Source organism: Orbicella faveolata, unplaced genomic scaffold (genome assembly GCF_042242905.1).
Source record: "Orbicella faveolata isolate gen_17 unplaced genomic scaffold, um_ofav_v1 contig_13, whole genome shotgun sequence".
Lineage (NCBI taxonomy): Eukaryota > Metazoa > Cnidaria > Anthozoa > Scleractinia > Merulinidae > Orbicella > Orbicella faveolata.
The window spans coordinates 18,198,611-18,216,024 of NW_028301540.1; the positions used below are offsets into that span (position 1 = coordinate 18,198,611).

Sequence of the window (17,414 nt, forward strand, 5' to 3'; positions counted from 1 at the left end):
TTAACTGACTTTGGGGACATTTTCACTAGAACTTGGGAGAGCACGAGTTTTCTCCAAAGCAGATTTGAAAGATGGCTTTCTCCAGATAGAGTTAGATGACGAGTCCAGCCGACTCACTACCTTTCAGACACCACGGGGCCGACATCGTTGGTTAAGAATACCTTACGGAATCAGCCCTGCGCCTGAATACTTCCAGCAGGAGCTTGATCAAAACTTGCAAGGATTGCCTGGCATCTATAGAATAGCAGATGATCTACTAATTACTGATCAGGGTGACACTAAGGAAGAAGCAGATAAGGATCATGATGCAAACTTTGTACGTTTATTTCAAAGATGTAGAGAGAGGAACATCAAATTAAACATAGCAAAGTTCGACTTCAAATGCCTACAAGTGACATTCATTGGGCATCTGTTAAGCAGTGAAGGAGTCAAACCTGACCCTGGGAAGATTGATGCCATAGTGAACATGGAAACTCCCTTTGATGTCCAGTGTGTGCTCGTCCCATTGGCATGGTGAAGTACCTTTCGAAGTTCCTCAATAACTTGTCTGAGTTATGTCAGCCTCTCCGCAAGCTCACGCACAGGGACGCTGAGTAGCAGTGGACCCAGGAACAAGAACATGCCTTTCAGTTTCTCAAAATGGCCGTTGCACAAGCCCCAGTCCTCAAGTATTTCAGTCCACAAGCCCAAACTGAGGAACAAGGTGATGCATCGCAAAACGGCCTCGGATTTGTTTTATTGCAAGAGAGTCAACCAGTTACATATACAAGCAACAGCTGAAGAAAACCATCATCAGTGGATGGCCTGACACGAAGAAGGAAGTCCCCACGTCTCCATCCGTGTTTCCTAGTTAGAGATGAGCTCTCAGCGCAGGATGGTTCAATCTTTAAAGGTCAGCGCTGTGTCATTCCCTTGAGCCTGCGCACAAAGATTAAAGAGAAGTTGCATGGGGCCCACACAAGAATTCAAAGTTGCCTCCGTCGAGCAAGAGAAACCGTGTATTGGCCAGGAATGAATTCTGACCTAACTGAACACATTTCGAAGTGCGACATCTGTTCATACTATCAGTCACGGCAAACCAAGCAAGGAAGCCTCTCATCTCTCATGAGGTTGCTGATCGACCTTGGCAAAAGATTGGTGCAAATGTTTTCACACTTGATGGCACAGACTACCTCTGTGTTGTTGACTACTATTCAAGTTACTTCCAAGTAGATAGACTAGAAACTAAGACCGCAAAGGGAATAGCTAAGATACTCCGCAAGCAGTTTTCGGTCCACGGAATCCCAAATCTGCTAATCAGCGACATGCCATTCAGTTCTCAAGAATTCAGAGAGTCTGCGGCCAGCTACGAGTTTGAAGTCATTACAAGTTCACCTGGCTATCCTCAAAGCAATGGCAAGGTTGCAAATGCCACCACGACAGCAAAATCGATCATGAAGAAAGGTAAACAAGCAGGCACAGACATCTACTTATCCCTGCTTGGCTGGAGAAACACCCCTTCTGAAGGAATGTCTAGCTCCCCCGCCCAAAGGATGTTTGGACGCAGAACAAGAACACTGCTTCTCACCACCAGTTACCTGTTAAAGCCAAAGGTCCAAGAAGATGCGAAGGAGAAACTTCTCAAGCAGAAGTCCAAACAAGCCAAGTATTACAATCAAAACACCAAGGAGCTCCCGCCTTTACAGACAGGAGAAGTCGTCCGAGTAGCCCCTAAACCAGGGGACAGCCGGAAAGCGGAAATGGTTTAAGGCACGGGTGGAAGACCAGGTTGATATCCGTTCTTACGAAGTCAGAAGAGAAGATGGTAGACTGTACAGAAGAAAACGTAGACACCTCCGCCAGTCTAAGGAACCTTAGCGAGTGTATATTCTGTTGCCTTAGATCAGATTCTGTCAACATCTGAGTGGAGTTCAGCCTCCTCATTTGCTAAGTTTGACAACTAACCTGTTGATGTTGATAACGATCTTGCGGAAAATATTTGAAATCTGTAGACTATGGGATTATTGTCATAGATACTCTGCAGACAAACTGTTGTGTTACAGAATATGGACTCTGTGTTGAAATTGTTACGTGTGTGCAGTGTGCTTTGAAGTCTCATGTAAGCCCTCAATGCGGTGACGGAGTAGAGTTTAAAAATTAAACGAGACTTACCTGTTAGTTGAAGTTTGATTGGAATTGTATCCGTCACCAAACATTGAGGGATTACATGCCCTCCCTTCTCAAGCCCTCACCTTTATTTTGAATAGGAGTTTCTCCACTCCACACATGATAAGTGCTTCAAAAAATGAGTTCGCGCAGGCGCAATGCTATCTTATGTAATCCCTAAATGCTTGGTGACGGATAGAATTCCAATCAAACTTCAACTTACAACTTTAACTTTAAATTCAGGGCCGTAGCCAGAAACCAATCATGACTGAGGCAGCGTCCAAGAAATGAGTATGACTGAGGCAATGTCTATGGTTTAATTCTCTTCCTGGGAATTTATGGTGTTTTTCATGACTGTAAACAATAAAAACGAAAAAAATTACTGAGGCAAGTGCCTCGGTTTGCCTGTTACTAGCTACGGCCTTGAAATTGTACACCAGTAACAATGCACGAGACCGGAGTAGGCTTTTTGTTTTATTATTCTGAGCAAGACATTTTAACTCAATCTCACGTTTACCGAGTCTTTCACTATGTTGCTGCAAAAAATGTGGGACCTTCAAAGGACCTTATCTTACTATTTACAAGTAAACGGACTGATAAAAAGAACTTGATCACATAAAAAAGCTAATTAATTGTTTTCAGAGAAAAAGAGTTCAAACTGGGAACTCGTCGGTCGCGAAACTGAAGTAAATTTAAAAGCAATGAAGCAAAAGTGACCGTAACTGATATACAAGGCCTAAAAGAGGGCTGGTGGAATTGTTGGGATAAAAATTCAACTGCTTTTGAAGTCAGTAATGCGGAAACTTGACAAGAGCAGTCACAGCTGTTACAATTTCATCCATCTCCTGAACTCCTGCAGAGGTAAAACAAACATTACTACAGCATGCTGCTTTACTTGCAAAAGGGCTAAAACAGATCGTTATTTACCACCTATTCCATAAAAAAGCTAACCACTTCAGTACATAGGCAAAGAAAAGAACCAAAAAAAAGTCTCTGGCGCACACGTCACGTTGAAGTGGACATAACCTGTGTTTTTAACTTTGTCACTTAAAATTGCACACATCACCAATTTCCAAAATAAAACTTGACTGAGATTTGTGTGTGATGTTTTCAGTTCTACACTCTGGCTATCCATTGCTGCTGATTGGAAGAGCCGACGGGTTCAGGTATCTAGATTAAGGAACACAGGCTCGTGTTTTGTATACAAAAGAATGGAAAGTAACATGCTGTCGTTAAAAAAAAAAAAATGAAAACGTAAAACGAGCGGTTCCGAACCGAAAGTGCGAAGTTATCAAGCTTCACTTAACGGCACCAATAAGCTAATAACTATAACTCTGCCCAATGATAAATGGGTCAACGGGTCGTGAACGACATAAAGATCGTGTTCATGAAAAATAGTGACTTGGATATAGTCAATAAGCGTTCTCCAAAAATAGGTTTATATTAATTGTGCTATCCAAATGCGTTTTCTTGTCCACCATTGAGAACGCAAAAGTTTATAACACCAAAACAATGGCAAATTCCCTCTATGAGATGTGCCTGTGCCTGTATGAGATGTGCCTGCAATTGAAGTTGTATTCACCATCTTAGACTGGATATTTGTTTTGCTGACTGCTACCATGATTCCCTACTGGCGTGTCATAGGGGGGAATTGGGCCATTCCTCTGGAAGAGAATGTCAATTTAATAAGCGATACATTCGGCCGAACTACCGATATTTCCATACCGCAGGCGACAGGGAGCACACAATCTTTTTGAATAGGATGGGAGTGAATAAAGGAATGAAAAGAATGAAGTTTACCCGTCTCCTGCTGTTGTCATCTTTTACGTGAACTTACAAAACTGCTACCCACTTGTCCTGCAAAACACTCACTCTTTTGATTCCGTTATTCACTCCCATCGTATTCAACAAGATTGTGTGCTTCCTGTGCGTAGATGAGAAAAATTTTAAACTTGTCCGCAGTGTTTTGTAGCGAGGTTTTGTTTCTTGACAAAATATTGTCAAAAATATATACATCTGAAGTGCGCGTTTTTGATCAGCAACTAGCATTTCGCTTACTTGAAGTATTTTTCCTAATATTCTAACCTTAATTGTACTCCGTCCTTCGGACTTTGCACTAAGAATGATAAAAGGCAAGTTATAATGACGATTCAGCCCCAGGGCGGGATCCAAAGTTGAAGAGATGCATCGGAGATGAAGTCTGTCACAAACCTTATGTTATTATTTCTGTGTCAACGTTTTGTTTTGGGACATCCCTTCGTTTGACGATTTTTCGCTCGGCAGTTCAACTTAAAATTTGACTACTTCCAATAAAGTTTGACAGCCATCTTCTATGCGAGCTGCCTGCAATTCAAGCATGTTTTGCTCTCAGCCTTACAAAGCAGAGATTTGCAGTTTCCTTCCGCTTTAAACCACCGCAAGAGATTATCAAGGTAAGGGAGTGAATCCCATATAAACCTTGTACCCAAGGTAATTCCTCTTAAGTTATTTTTAGCCATTGTACCCAGTTCTTCCAAGGATATTACTCGCGTGATACGTGGGCAGCCCAAGTGACTTTCTCGAAACCATCTGAGACGAAATGGCGGGAAATGTGGTGATAAGTTATTTTTTATGTTTCGATTTTCAAAAAGATTTTCAAGAGAGGTTTTCTCCACTCTCAGCCGTCTTTTTGTTCGGCTGGGCCTTCGTTTGCTTTGTCCTCGATTGGCTGTTCATTATTTTGCCGTTTGTTCGGTTTTAGGGAGTTTAATAAGCAAACCTCAATCGCAACGGTAACGAGCACACTGGCTGTTTATGCGTGCTTTGTAATTCTTTGTTAATTTCTTTGCCGTTCTCTACAAAACAACAACGTAAAATACCGCATTCTGCATATTGGAGAGAACGTGAACTACGCCGACCAATATTAAAAATTTCTTTTTCGAATTGTGATGCTGTCTTACATATTCTGTTTGGGATATTTCTGACAGTTTAGACAAACTGAATGAATCTAAATTCTAGCGAGATTCGTAACTTGAATATTAATTCGTTTTTTAATCGACGTTGTCTTTGGCGTTGTTGATGTTGTTGTTGTTGTTGTTTTTCTGCTTCGGCGGCATCTGTCTGCACTTTCAACCATGTTTGTTCGGCTGCGTTGTGTTTGGGCGTTTGCTTGCTTTGCACTCGTTTGTCACCTTGCCGTTCATTCAGTTGTCATTGTTTGTGCAGGGGACATCTGTCTCTTATTTAAACTACTATTAAAGTTTTGAAATGTAGTAAAACATAGCGAGAGCCGAAGCTTCTTTGCTTGTAATTCAGATTAAAATATCAAAGAAGACATCTCCACAGCGTTGGAGGTTTTCCTTCGCTTTGAAACGAAAAGAAACGAAACATAACCAAATCCTTCACGAAAAAATCCACGGAACGCGCGAGTAACATCCTCGGAAGAATTGGGTACCATGTCTAAAAATAACAATATATACTAATAATACTGAATGTGTTGTCCGATTTGCCCTCGAGAGTGCTCAACAGTAATGGAGTTTCGTCTAAAGAAAGTAGACTGAACTAGTTCTCGTTCATTTTATTCGATTGACAGAACTGTTTCGTGGGAGTGCTTCCCACTCGTCAGGATCTAGATGACAACGTTAATTAGTTGGTTTATATAGAGTTCCCTTGAAGTCACACGTTCTTTCACAATACTAGGTGTTTTTCAGTAAGAATTTGTCTGAGAAACACCATTGTTGACAGAAATCGTGAAGGAGCAGGAGGTTGCAGGAGATTGGCAAAGACAACAACTGTAGCACTGTCCACCCTGACTTTCATGTCTGCCTGAGTCATTCAGTTCTGCAGCTGGTAACAAGGGACTCAAGACAGTTTCTATTACTTCGAATGCAGAGATGTGACCAACCTTGAAAGAAAAAAATATAGGAGATTGTCAGTTATAATCGCTGTGTACAAAATATCGTTCATGTATGCTAATAGAAACTGTTTGAAAACTTGTCATTGCTCTATCTTGGGAATTCCCGTTGCCGCGGGCCACGTTCCTCGAATCGTTGAAATGCAAAAAGATAGGCTAGAAAAACCCAGTGATCTCCTCAAGCAAAGAGAAAAAAGAAACGAAAGTATATTCTATATTTATAGTATATTCTACATTTATAAATACCAAACTCATTCATTGTGTGCTGATGTTAAGTTTGGAAGACTTGTGATAGCTTTTTCTTGCGAAAACCTTTGTAAACGCCGTCCCCGTGGACCATGTGCTCAGAGTCATCAGATGGTAAAAATACTGTAAGACTATATGTGTAAATCTAAGAGATGTTCGCGAGAAACACTGAGCTGTTAATGGAATACACAGAATATTGGCCCAAATGACAATTAAAATTAATAATGTAAACAAGCAGACATTCTGCTTACCATGCGTCGGTCTTGCTCAGAATTTCCTTTCCTTCAAATTATGGGAACTGAATTGGGCAAAGTCGCTACCTCCACCTTTCCAGGTGAAAGCCACTTAATCCTCTTGGAAGTGATTAGAGTACCTGTCAAATATTCTATTTGCTTCCCTGTGAGCGTCCACAAATTGAATCCATTGATCACGTTCACTTCTCAACGACTGGCTCGAGAGAATGCAGTGAAATACCTACTGTTAAATTAGATACATCAACATTTCAGTAACTGGGCGCGAGTGCTGTACACATACCTGATCGTACCTTTGCTTCTTCGTATGCTTCGGCGGTATATCAGGCGAGTTTGGTCGAGCCATGGTTTGTACTTTGGCGAAACATAGTCAATGCAAACTGCCAATGGCGACCAAAAACGGTATGATTAAGAATTTACCGTACTCAAATTCGGCCAAGTGACCATGATATCGTGACCATATCAGGTCAGTGACTTGATATAGCAGGATTTCAGGACAGTAATACGGCTTCCAATTAGCTAATTGCGAATATGGATAGGGTAATGTTGAAAATTGACCAGAAGTCGTTTTTGTACTGAACTCGTTACGCTCGGTCTGTACTGCCACGACCTCGGACCAATATTTCCCAGTATGGCTCCAGCAGCCTAGGTTAGTTAGTAGTTTGTTATATGGCACTCCATGGAAGTTGCCAATTTCAAATTTGCCGGCTATCGAAAACAAAACATACACGGCTCAACGGTTCGTATGGCAAAATCCCGACCAAGTAAGAGCAAATCAGAACGCTCGGATTTACTTCAAGACTACCTTGGCATATACTAACATCACATATTGGCTAGTTCGGTGGATTTAACTGTCGACACTAAGATGTTGGCAACATTTATAGATTTGGTATGAGAAAGTGAGACATGTGCACTTGGGTGGTTGAGTATTTGACAAGCCTATTTGAACTTCATGGACGTCTTCGAATAATGGCAGCCGAAAAATTGCAAGAAAAACAGTTGAAAAACACGGTGTTCGTATGCTCGGACAGCAAAATGGTTTGGTCAGCTGAGTATGAGAACCACATACAGATTGAGAAAATGTAAAAAAAATGACACAAACATTTTAATCATAGTGGCACTTTAACTGATAGTTTGATTGTTATGCAACTGCTTGATACAAATCTCAGAAAAGCTACGAGAAAATTGGTGATGTGTCCGTAGAGTATCTGTCAAGTGTTGGTAGACTATCGGTCAAGTGTTGGTAGACAATCGGTTAAGTGTCGCTAGAATATGGGCCAAGTGTCGGAGAATATCGGTCAAGTATCAGTCGAATATTGCCAAGTGTCATGTGGCAAGACAACAATCACAGAACATGCTATCCCTTCTACTAGAAGCATGACACAAGGCGTCTGTTGTACTAAATAAAACAGTCTGTTTGGTCTATGTTACTGCTATGGAAAATACTCACTTAAAAGCCTCTTGAGTTCAGAAACCACTGACTGGAAAGCTGGAAAGAACTCATCATACTGATCGAGGCGTTTTATTATGCTGAAGAAGAAAAAGATGTCACCTAATTAATTACTATTACAGTGGAAGGTCTTGTAAGCGGCCACTAGAGGTGAAAGGGATAGATGGTCACTTACAAACACTGGGAAAGCAAAATATACCACCGTATTGAATGATTTTTTTTTGTTTTATTGCCTTAAGCAATGCCGCGATAATGGCCATAACCGCATACAGTACAGTCAGGCCCCAATTTAGAGTAATGCATTGTAATTCCAGTCACAAGCATACAAGTGGTGTTTCGAAATTTAACCTGTGTGCATGACGACGAAACAAACTCTGAAACATGGCGTTAATACACTTCAGAAAATACCCCAAAGAAAATACGCGCGCTGATTGGTTAAAAATTGTGTTTCTGTCACTCGATAGAAAAACAGAAAAGTTGTTGTAGTCAAGTTGTTCGTTATTTTCTTTGGGCTGTTTCTTAAAAAGATAGAAATCATTTTCTTTTCGTTTCTATCGAGTTATGTACAGGCCCGAAAATGATCCCATAACTGTAAATGATTCATGCAGACGATGCCGCAAAAATGTAGTCTATGGATAATTGTTATGAAACGCCATTAGGGTCAGAATTGGAGTACAAGTTATGTTAAAGCGTTTCGTATTTCATTTCCGGGTTCATTTGGCCACACCTTTGAATTATGTTCCAAAGTTTGGTTGAATTAAGTTCGGTTCTTTTGAATTATCTTCAGAAGTTTGGACTGCCCACTGAATAACATTAGTTTGGTTCGCCTAATCACCCTCATCTTCATCGCCCTTTTGCTGCATTTAATAATAATAATAACAATAACAATAACAATAACAATAACAATAACAATAACAATAACAATAACAATAATAATAGTAATAATAATATAAGTTTATTGGGCTCGTTAAACTTCTTCACTAAAATTTTACAGGATAATTATTTACAGCACAAAACTATGTACAATAACAATTGCATTAAAATTGTTAAAAAAGGAAGCAAAGTGTAGTTTACAGAAATGAATAAAATTGAGAAAACTTGAGAATTGGAATGGCTTGTCATAATAAAAATAAGCAATAAATAGCATGACAAAGTGAGATATTAACAAGACTAATTAGAGATTAAGGTGCGAACCAAATAAAAGAGTAAAAGTATTTAAGCTAAGAAAGGAGACTAATTAGTATGAAAGGGATAAATTTAGATGTTTGACCTGGGAGTTTAAAGACGGCTCCTTTGGGAGCAGCCGTCTTTAAATTCCTCCTCCTCCTCCTCCTCCTTTCTAATCATGGATATGTTGCGCAAGTGGAAGAATGCAGATTTGCACACGGCAGTAATATGAGGAATCATGGACATAGAATCATCAAATACACAACTAACAATCTCCTCACATTTGTGGTCCACCATATTGATCTGAACAGAACACTGGTAATATTTAGACTAAATTATTGATAGGGAGGGGAAATTTAATCGTCCTAGGACTACTCGTGAGTTACCTGCCACGAGGCTCCAGTCCACTTGCCCAACATAATTCGAAGAAGCCGCATTCCGAAACAAATCCAAAAACTTACCAAAGCAATTATAAGCTAGATATTTCGAAGGTAAGTCTTAAGAGCCAAACATAATTTACAAACAGTTTAGTATTATTCAGTGATCAATTCAAACTTCCGACCATAATTCAAATGAGCTGAACATAATGCGACCAAATGTTGAAACATAATTTGTCCTCTTATTATGACCCTAATAACCCTTCATAGAATACTATATATTTTTCATTATCTGAAGTGAATTAACCACTTAGAATTTTTCCCTGGCTATTCACTACTTGCCTACTAGGTAGGCATGGGCTTCCATGGAAGCATACAAGATTTCTGAAATTATGAAGCATTTGCAAATATTAGATAAAATACAGTAAGCGCTTGAATTACTGCAGTGTCCTTAGGTAGATTTATTTACATACCGTAAGTGTAGAGCTATGGCTTTTGCACGTGCAAATTTTTTACTTTCAATCATCTCTGCCTCTTGGCAAAAGCTACACAAAAATGTAGTCAATTTACTCGACAGTTCTCGACAGTTCTCAACAGTTGGCGCCAAATTCGAGAATGTAATTAACATCCTCTGTTACGATACATCTCAGGAGACCCGATAAAAACATGTGAGGAAAAATCAAGCTAAACCACAAATTTCAAACAAAATGGACTCTATACATTTAAATCCACTGTCCAAATTCTAGAAATTCACAAATGAGGTCTTTTAAAGCCCTTAACCAATGCTTGTAGGATCGATTCTGGGTTTGAATAAGAGAATTTCAGAGTACTAATTGGGCAATCTGATTTTCAACGTGATAGACTATTAATGGCAAGACATTCTTTTTTATTGTATATCGTCAGCTTACCCAGGCAGGTCATCGACCTTCAAGAGATGCTTAGCTTTGCTAAGTTTAGCCACTGCATTCACCACATCAGAAGCTTTGCAAGCTGGTTCTGGTAAAGAAGGTAAATACTATAGTGTTAGCCCAGCAGTGGTAGTCAATCGATCGATCGATCTACCCACCCACCCTACCTTTTTGTCTGGCTACGCGGTACGCGGTACGCAGTGAGTAATGAATGTTAGAGCAGATGTTAGCTTACAGCAAGATTCCCAAAAATGCTTTGTTGTGACGGTAGAGGACGGAACAGAGGCTACACTTGGAAAGTTACAACAAACAAAATAAACGGGCAATTGAGGCGAATGAAAGTCAAAATGCCAACACATAGAAGAAAGAAACTACATTACTCCTCACATCTGGTGGAACTTATTTGGCGTTACATCAACCGTGGAAGGTGAGAAAAACAAGTCCCTGTTTCTAGACTTATATGAAAAGCTAAAAGTGTAACAACAAAAGCAAACAGGTTTTGTTATTTGTAGGAAATTATGAAACCAGATTTTCAACACCGGTAAAAAATGATAAGGTACAGAACTTAAGAAAGAACCCAAAGTGAAAAACGTCTTACCTTGAAATTTAAAAGCAGGGGGAAAAATAAAGTGGAAATCTCTATGCCACAAGCAAATGACTGACTTTACTTGACCACTAACTGTGACCCAGTTTTGTCAGTAGACCACGTGACATGCACTTAGCTCTCCTGGACAGATAAATAAATAAATCTTGCAGCTCATGACTAGGTGTGGATTTCAGTTCGTGAAAGCCACACATAAATAACTTGGAAAGGTAGAATAAATGAGGAGAATATTAAATACAACAAAAACCTGCTACCCCAAAATACAAGAACCTATTCTGCCAAAAATATAGGTTCTTACACACGGGTTTTTACCGTACTCCTTTGGTGAGGAGAAAAATGGATTCAGTTTGTAGTACATACTAAAACTTTGAATTATAAAATGTATCATTCAAACTTTATAAACATATTTTTTTTATAGATATTCTTACCTAAACCAAGAAATTCTCGCATGTTATTCATTGCATTGTATGTCTCTCCAAGCCGCATATAAACCTCATTCATTCTTGGAAATACTCCACCAATGCTAGTTATATCAAACAATTTCTGAAAATGAGCAACAATGCTCTTTAGCTGATTTACTGATGGTTCTTCCTCTTGTCTTATTTCGGTTGGGCTGGTTCGATTATCCTGACAAAGAACCTCAACAGTTTCTTTTAGCTTCTGTATTGTTACTGGTGTATGGTCTTCCTGTTCAAGCTCGGCTTCCGTTTTCCATGGCATTAAGTGAGATGACAGTTGATTAATTGATGTTTGCAGATCCTAAATGTGTACAAACAGAGCAATGATATCAATATTAAAGTCAGGTACTCTTTGCACCACATTAACACAATGTTAATGCAACATTGTTTGTATTTCCAACTCCCTACCCTCATAAAGCAAACCAATCTATGGTTTCAACTTTGATCATCACTCTCTAATGTCTTGTCTCCAATGACCCCATTTCTTGAAGCCTGCACTTCCCATCGGAATAATTAAAGAGAGATTCCTTTGAGAAAAACAAATAGTCCAGGTACTTTGTTATCTAAGAATAGTTTTTATAACATAGCCTTAGCGAAGCGCGCGTTCTGATTGGCTAATACGCTTGATCTATTTCCCGGTGGGTCGCACGCTCATGTCAGCTTGTTTATTTGTACTTTTTCTCGGCAATTTTTTCCATCGATGTTGACACTTCGTAAAACATAATTCCTATTTTCCTTCTCCTAAAATATGGAAAAATCTAATAACTCTTCCGGAGATGAGGAATGTTATTCCTGTGAGCTACCAAATTTTGAGCTTAGGTTTTTTGCCAGGCGTCCACCTAAGAGATTTGCAAATTAAAGCGAGAAGGAGTTGAATCGGCTGGTTGAACAAAGGCACTCGGCACTTGGAGACCGACCAAAAAAACAACAAACTGGTCTGTATCAACCTTTCGAGGTTAGTAATGCATTGCGAGCAACTCATTAATTTTAAAATGAAGTGGAAAGGAAAACGTGACCCACAAACCTGCTACTGAATAAGAGCATCTCGACCCTGAAACAGCTCAAAAGCCAGGGATGTTTGTTCGCTTTCTTCTCCGTGACACTCGCTTCTAAGGAATGTCTGGTCCCATATTGTTCTTTTCTTTTGCCAAAGAGGCCGTGAAGGACAGAGAGCTCAGCCGCCAAAAGCTTCAACCATGTGCAGTTTGTTTTCAATTCTTCAGAAAACTGATCCAAATTTAAGCTTAACCAATTTTTGAGGAATGTTTTTATTTATTGCAATTTTCGTTTGTTGTCAGCTTGATATTTGGGTTAACTGAGGTCACTGAGCAGTTTGAAATTGTTTGTTTGCCCGAGAAACTATAGTAACTCCAAGAGAAATTTTGATGTGTCGCTTTGTCAGATTTTTGAATGAACATTTTCGCACCATTTATCGTGCTTTTGACTGCATGTAAGCCGGAAGAGATTCAAATATCTATCTCAAAAGTCTCAATGTTATAAAAGAAATGGTAAACGCGCAGTGTACAACTATCGAATTGTGGATGTACTTGGGAGGTTTGCTAAGCACTCAAGAAGCTAGAGTCGCACGAGGCGATCGCCTCGTGCGACTCTTACGCTTCTTTCGTGCTTAGCAGCCTCCCCCGTGCATCCATAACTTGATAGTTGCACCCTGCACGCTTACCATTTCATAATTCAGTTGTCACTGATCAATGACCAGTTCCCTTTATCAGGCATGCCTTCAGGCAATCATGGTAGTTGTATTCATTATCTTGGACTGGATATTTGTTTTGATGATTCCCTGCAGGCACATCTCATAGAGGGAATTGGCCATTGGAAAATAGCGGTAAATACTTTGAGTGTTGCAATAACTTACTTGAAGTCCAGAAAGTTCGGTGAGCCACAGCTTGAGAGTTGGAATGATATTCTGCCATGCTTTTTCACAGTGAAACTCATGTGAAATTGCACTATGGGACAGAACGTCAGCTGATAATTTGGGGCCATCTTTAGAGGATATCACATCCATGATATCCCTGATTAGCTGTTAAGAGAACAATGAAAGCAATTAAATACATTTCACAAAACAATAAGAATTAAACGGGGAAACATACAACAATCAAAGTGGTTATCAGCCACAGAACTTGCAAATAGATTGTCTGTAAACAGTGGCAATTTTGATGCAACTGCACTGAGCAGTTAATCGATAGGTCATATACCATTTATATCTTGAGCGAGAGATGAGAACAATAAATTCAAAATTCTTGAAGCCTATTATTTACAATCACATCTTAAGTTGTGTTCGCGAATTTCATATTCTTTGCGAAAACCAGTATAGGTATAGGAAAAACCATTCTACTACTCATGCACTTATTGACTCGTGTGACAAAATTTATTCTGCTTTGAATCCCAAAGAGCATGCAGTTGGGAATATTTTAGATCTTTCAAATACCTTCAATACGGTGAATCATGAAATACTTTTTGATAAATTATATCACCATGTATCTGTGGTCTGACATTAGCATGGGTGAAAGACTACTTTTCTGAGAGAAACAATTTGTTGAATATAATGGTTTAGGTTACCCTCTAATAAGATCTGCTGTGGGGTTCCACAAGGGTCAATTCTTGGGCCCTACTTTTATCTCATATATAAATTACTTAAATAATGCTTCAAAACTTGAGTCACTTGTATTCGCAGATGAAAAAGTGTTAAAAACTATGTTCTATCTCAGTGTGTTAACAAAAGTGTTAAAAACTATGTTTTATCTCAGCAATATCAAACGTAAGTTTCCACAATAATTGTGGAAACTTACTTAATTATTCTTACTTAATTATAACTTATATAAATTATAACTTACTTAATTATACTTAATTATTCTTCTACGTCTTTTCTTTACTAATCCGTCCTTCTACTCCCATGTTTTTTTTATGTTCAGTCAAACGAGATGGAGGCTAACTCGATAACCTCGCGGATTTATAAGCCTCCGTACACAAACTATATACCATCGTCACCTTTAATTGTTATATATGTATCTTATTTTCTTCTTTATGCTAATTGTAATTTCAAAATGTAAGTGCAAAATAAAGTGAAGTTGAAGTTGACAAATTTATTTATTTCACACACGGATCCCAATCTCTTAATCAATACTTTAAACTGTGAAATAATTTTTATTAGATAAATTGACATATTGATTTATGGCTAACAAAGTTTCCTTGAATTTACCTAAGACAAAAATTACGGAATTTAACCCTTGGCAAAAAAAAAGCATTCTCCAAACTTTTACATTGTTACCAATGGGAGGCCTATAGCACAGGTCACTGAAACTGTATTTCCTGGGGATAATTTTACATGTTAAGAATGAATCCACCAGAAGTTTGAGTAACAAGTGGACAAAAACTTTGTACCAAAATTATTTGCATCTCATCATATTGCAAACTTCTGTGTGACTGTTTTAAATATCTTCTCAAAAGAAATCATTTCTAACAACACCAAATGTCGAAAATAAATTTCGAAGTACATATGAAACACTTGAAACTACTGGTGAAATGAAACTGAAGATGAAATTTCACCTGTGTTTGCACAATTTCTCTGAACTTTGAAATTCATTTTCTCGAGTTCCTATGGGAAATTGATTTTGGTGTTATTTCAGGCAATTATCTACAGTTTTAGCTTTTAAAAAATCCAAAAAGGACTGTAATATACCTAACATTATTCTGGTACAAGATTTTTGTCCACCAAAAACTGAAATTACTCAAAGTCCTGCTGGATTTCTTCTTAGTTTAACTTAGAAGCTGTATCAATCTAGCTTAGCCCATAAAATAAATGAATCTATAGGTATAACTTTTAGATCCAGTTTTTCCTCTCAAGATCTTCTCTTTGTATGGTCTATAACTCAATGACACTTCCATATAACTTTTTTTGTAATTTAGTTTAGGGATCATGCTAAAACTCAAATCTAAAAAAAAAAGTGTAATTTTGCACAAAACAAAAAAAAGTTAGGATAGTGAATAAGTTCAATTAAGATGCCCATATGGAAACTACGACACGACATTCATTTGATACATTAAGCTCAGTTTATGCTTTTGTTCTAGAACTCTACAAAATGTTATATTCTCCCTCAAAAGTTTGAAAATCTATTGGCGAGGAACAACCAAATCCACTGCTATAACACGAGGCATGCAAAATCCTTCCGTTTACCAAAGCCATGTCCGTCTTCCATCTATCAAAGCCATGTGGACTTCCGGTACAAAAGAGAGCTTATAACAATGCTCAACAAAGCTTACTACCTATCCGCCTCTTGGGAGTACTTCTCCAAAGAACACAAACGCTTGAAAGATCCTTTCCTCAAACTACAGTGTCCTACACATCTTGTTGACTCCACCATTTCATAGTGTCTGACCTCAGTGACAAATACTATTGAAAGCAAAAATCACACTAACAGCCGACACTGTAAGAAGACAACTACGAGATTTGAGCAATAAAATTGGAAAAAACTATACAGCCTGTATTCACGAGTAGAAAAATTGAGGTTGATCTTAAGATGCCCGAGGAAAAGCCTCCGCTAATCAACCAGCAAAGCGTTGTTTATTTATTCAATTGTGGTTTGTGTGATGCAAGCTACATGTATGTCGGGAACACTTGCTGACACCTATTTCAACTTGTTGCCGAACATCAGGCTCAGCTGGGATCGGAAACCACATCAAGAAGGAACACAATATGGAGCTAAGGAACCTCAAAGATCATTTAACCATCTTAAAGAAATGCAGGAGTAAACTTGACTGTCTGATACATGAAATGTTATATATCAGACATCTTAAGGCAGTACGCAATACTCAGTCAGACTCAATCAGAGCAAAACTGTTTGTTTCATTAACATAGTTTCCTAACAGTCACATGTTTTCTTGTCACTTAACGTATTTTGCCACCTTATGCACATAATTGTAGGTTCTTTTATAACGCAAAAACTAAGCTACACATTTACTTGACAATGATATCTGACGATGTCGAAACGTCATATATTTCTTTGGCTAATAGTTGTGTTGAAAATATTAATGGCATTGTTGTTACTTTGTTCATGTTAACCATCTCATTTGTTAGGGAGAAGTATAATATACTTAGGTCGAGCGATTTCAGTGACTTCATAATTCATAGGTTGTCGGATCCATTTCCAGTACAAAGAGTGGGTTTAACGTCGTTTCTTCTTCTCATCAACGCATTTGTTTATATCGTTTTGCAATGTGGGCAGTTGTTTACAGTACCATAATTGTTGTGAAACACAGTTTTGGAATTCTACTCAATTATATTTCTGGTTGATAAATTTCATTCAAGGTTTTAATTATTTGAAACTTCATACAGCTCATAAATTTTGTGAACAGTTTTCAAAGTTTATAATTGTGAGAAAAATCTCTCTCCATTGACCTTGTGAGGCATGTGAAAATAGTAATACCGATATTGAAGAACTGTTTAGTCATTTATGAAAGAGTTTAAGTGGCATATTTTGAGTTTTGAGTTGAGTACCATCGACAAATACGATATCCTCGAGAGGGTGTTTTCGAAACAGCTACAGACAAAAGCTACTTTCCCCTGTTTTGAAAGAAAAAAAAACAAGAAAAGATGGGAGGACGAATATCAGAAACTTTATATCGCTGCAGAGGTGGATGCAAGTTAAGTGTATTGGCTTGTATTCAACGGACATGGCCTTCACACAACATAAACATGATAGATATTCCTTACAAACAAAAGGTAAAAAGGAAGTGGATAAAGAGATTTCCAAAAGGTATATGAAACTTCAAGCTGACCCGCGGTGAATTTGTGGCAGTGCGCATGATATTACGATTTCTATTGGTTAAAAAAATGGCGTCAATCAAGATTGTGCATGCACGTTATCGTGACAATGGCCATTTAAGCCAACACCTTCTGGA

The 17,414-nt window shown here is 38.4% G+C and overlaps 2 protein-coding genes across 8 annotated transcripts in view; one reads left to right on the forward strand and one right to left on the reverse strand.

Moving 5' to 3' along the window:
- Window positions 1–2,606: 2,606 nt before the first annotated feature.
- The window catches only part of LOC110048315 (centrosomal protein of 70 kDa-like), a 204,090-nt gene continuing 189,282 nt past the window's right edge, over window positions 2,607–17,414 (reverse strand). For 6 of the 7 annotated variants that reach the window (XM_089284928.1, XM_089284927.1, XM_020754113.2 and 3 more), the window contains 5 exons: window positions 13,372–13,536; window positions 11,469–11,799; window positions 10,437–10,524; window positions 7,985–8,064; window positions 2,607–2,998 (listed from right to left, as the gene is read on the reverse strand). In XM_089284928.1, the coding sequence (XP_089141054.1) occupies window positions 2,934–2,998; window positions 7,985–8,064; window positions 10,437–10,524; window positions 11,469–11,799; window positions 13,372–13,536 (729 nt within the window). In that variant the 3' untranslated portion in view covers window positions 2,607–2,933. Of the gene's footprint in view, window positions 2,999–7,984; window positions 8,065–10,436; window positions 10,525–11,034; window positions 11,164–11,468; window positions 11,800–13,371; window positions 13,537–17,414 lie in introns of those variants that run through there. The other variant, XR_016206041.1, reaches the window with a different exon arrangement.
- On the forward strand, window positions 10,661–17,105 carry LOC149115432 (uncharacterized). Its single transcript, XM_089284932.1, has 2 exons — window positions 10,661–10,863; window positions 15,585–17,105. The coding sequence occupies exons 1-2, from the start codon at window positions 10,688–10,690 to the stop codon at window positions 15,754–15,756; spliced, it is 348 nt and encodes a 115-aa protein (XP_089141058.1). The 5' UTR covers window positions 10,661–10,687; the 3' UTR covers window positions 15,757–17,105.

Excerpts from the sequence above, each read along its gene's own strand:
- LOC149115432 (XM_089284932.1), top strand. The coding sequence starts at position 10,688 with ATGCTTTGTTGTGACGGTAGAGGACGGAACAGAGGCTACACTTGGAAA. Across the intron at positions 10,864-15,584 it reads CGTTACATCAACCGTGGAAG|AACTCTACAAAATGTTATAT; the intron begins GTGAGAAAAACA and ends CTTTTGTTCTAG.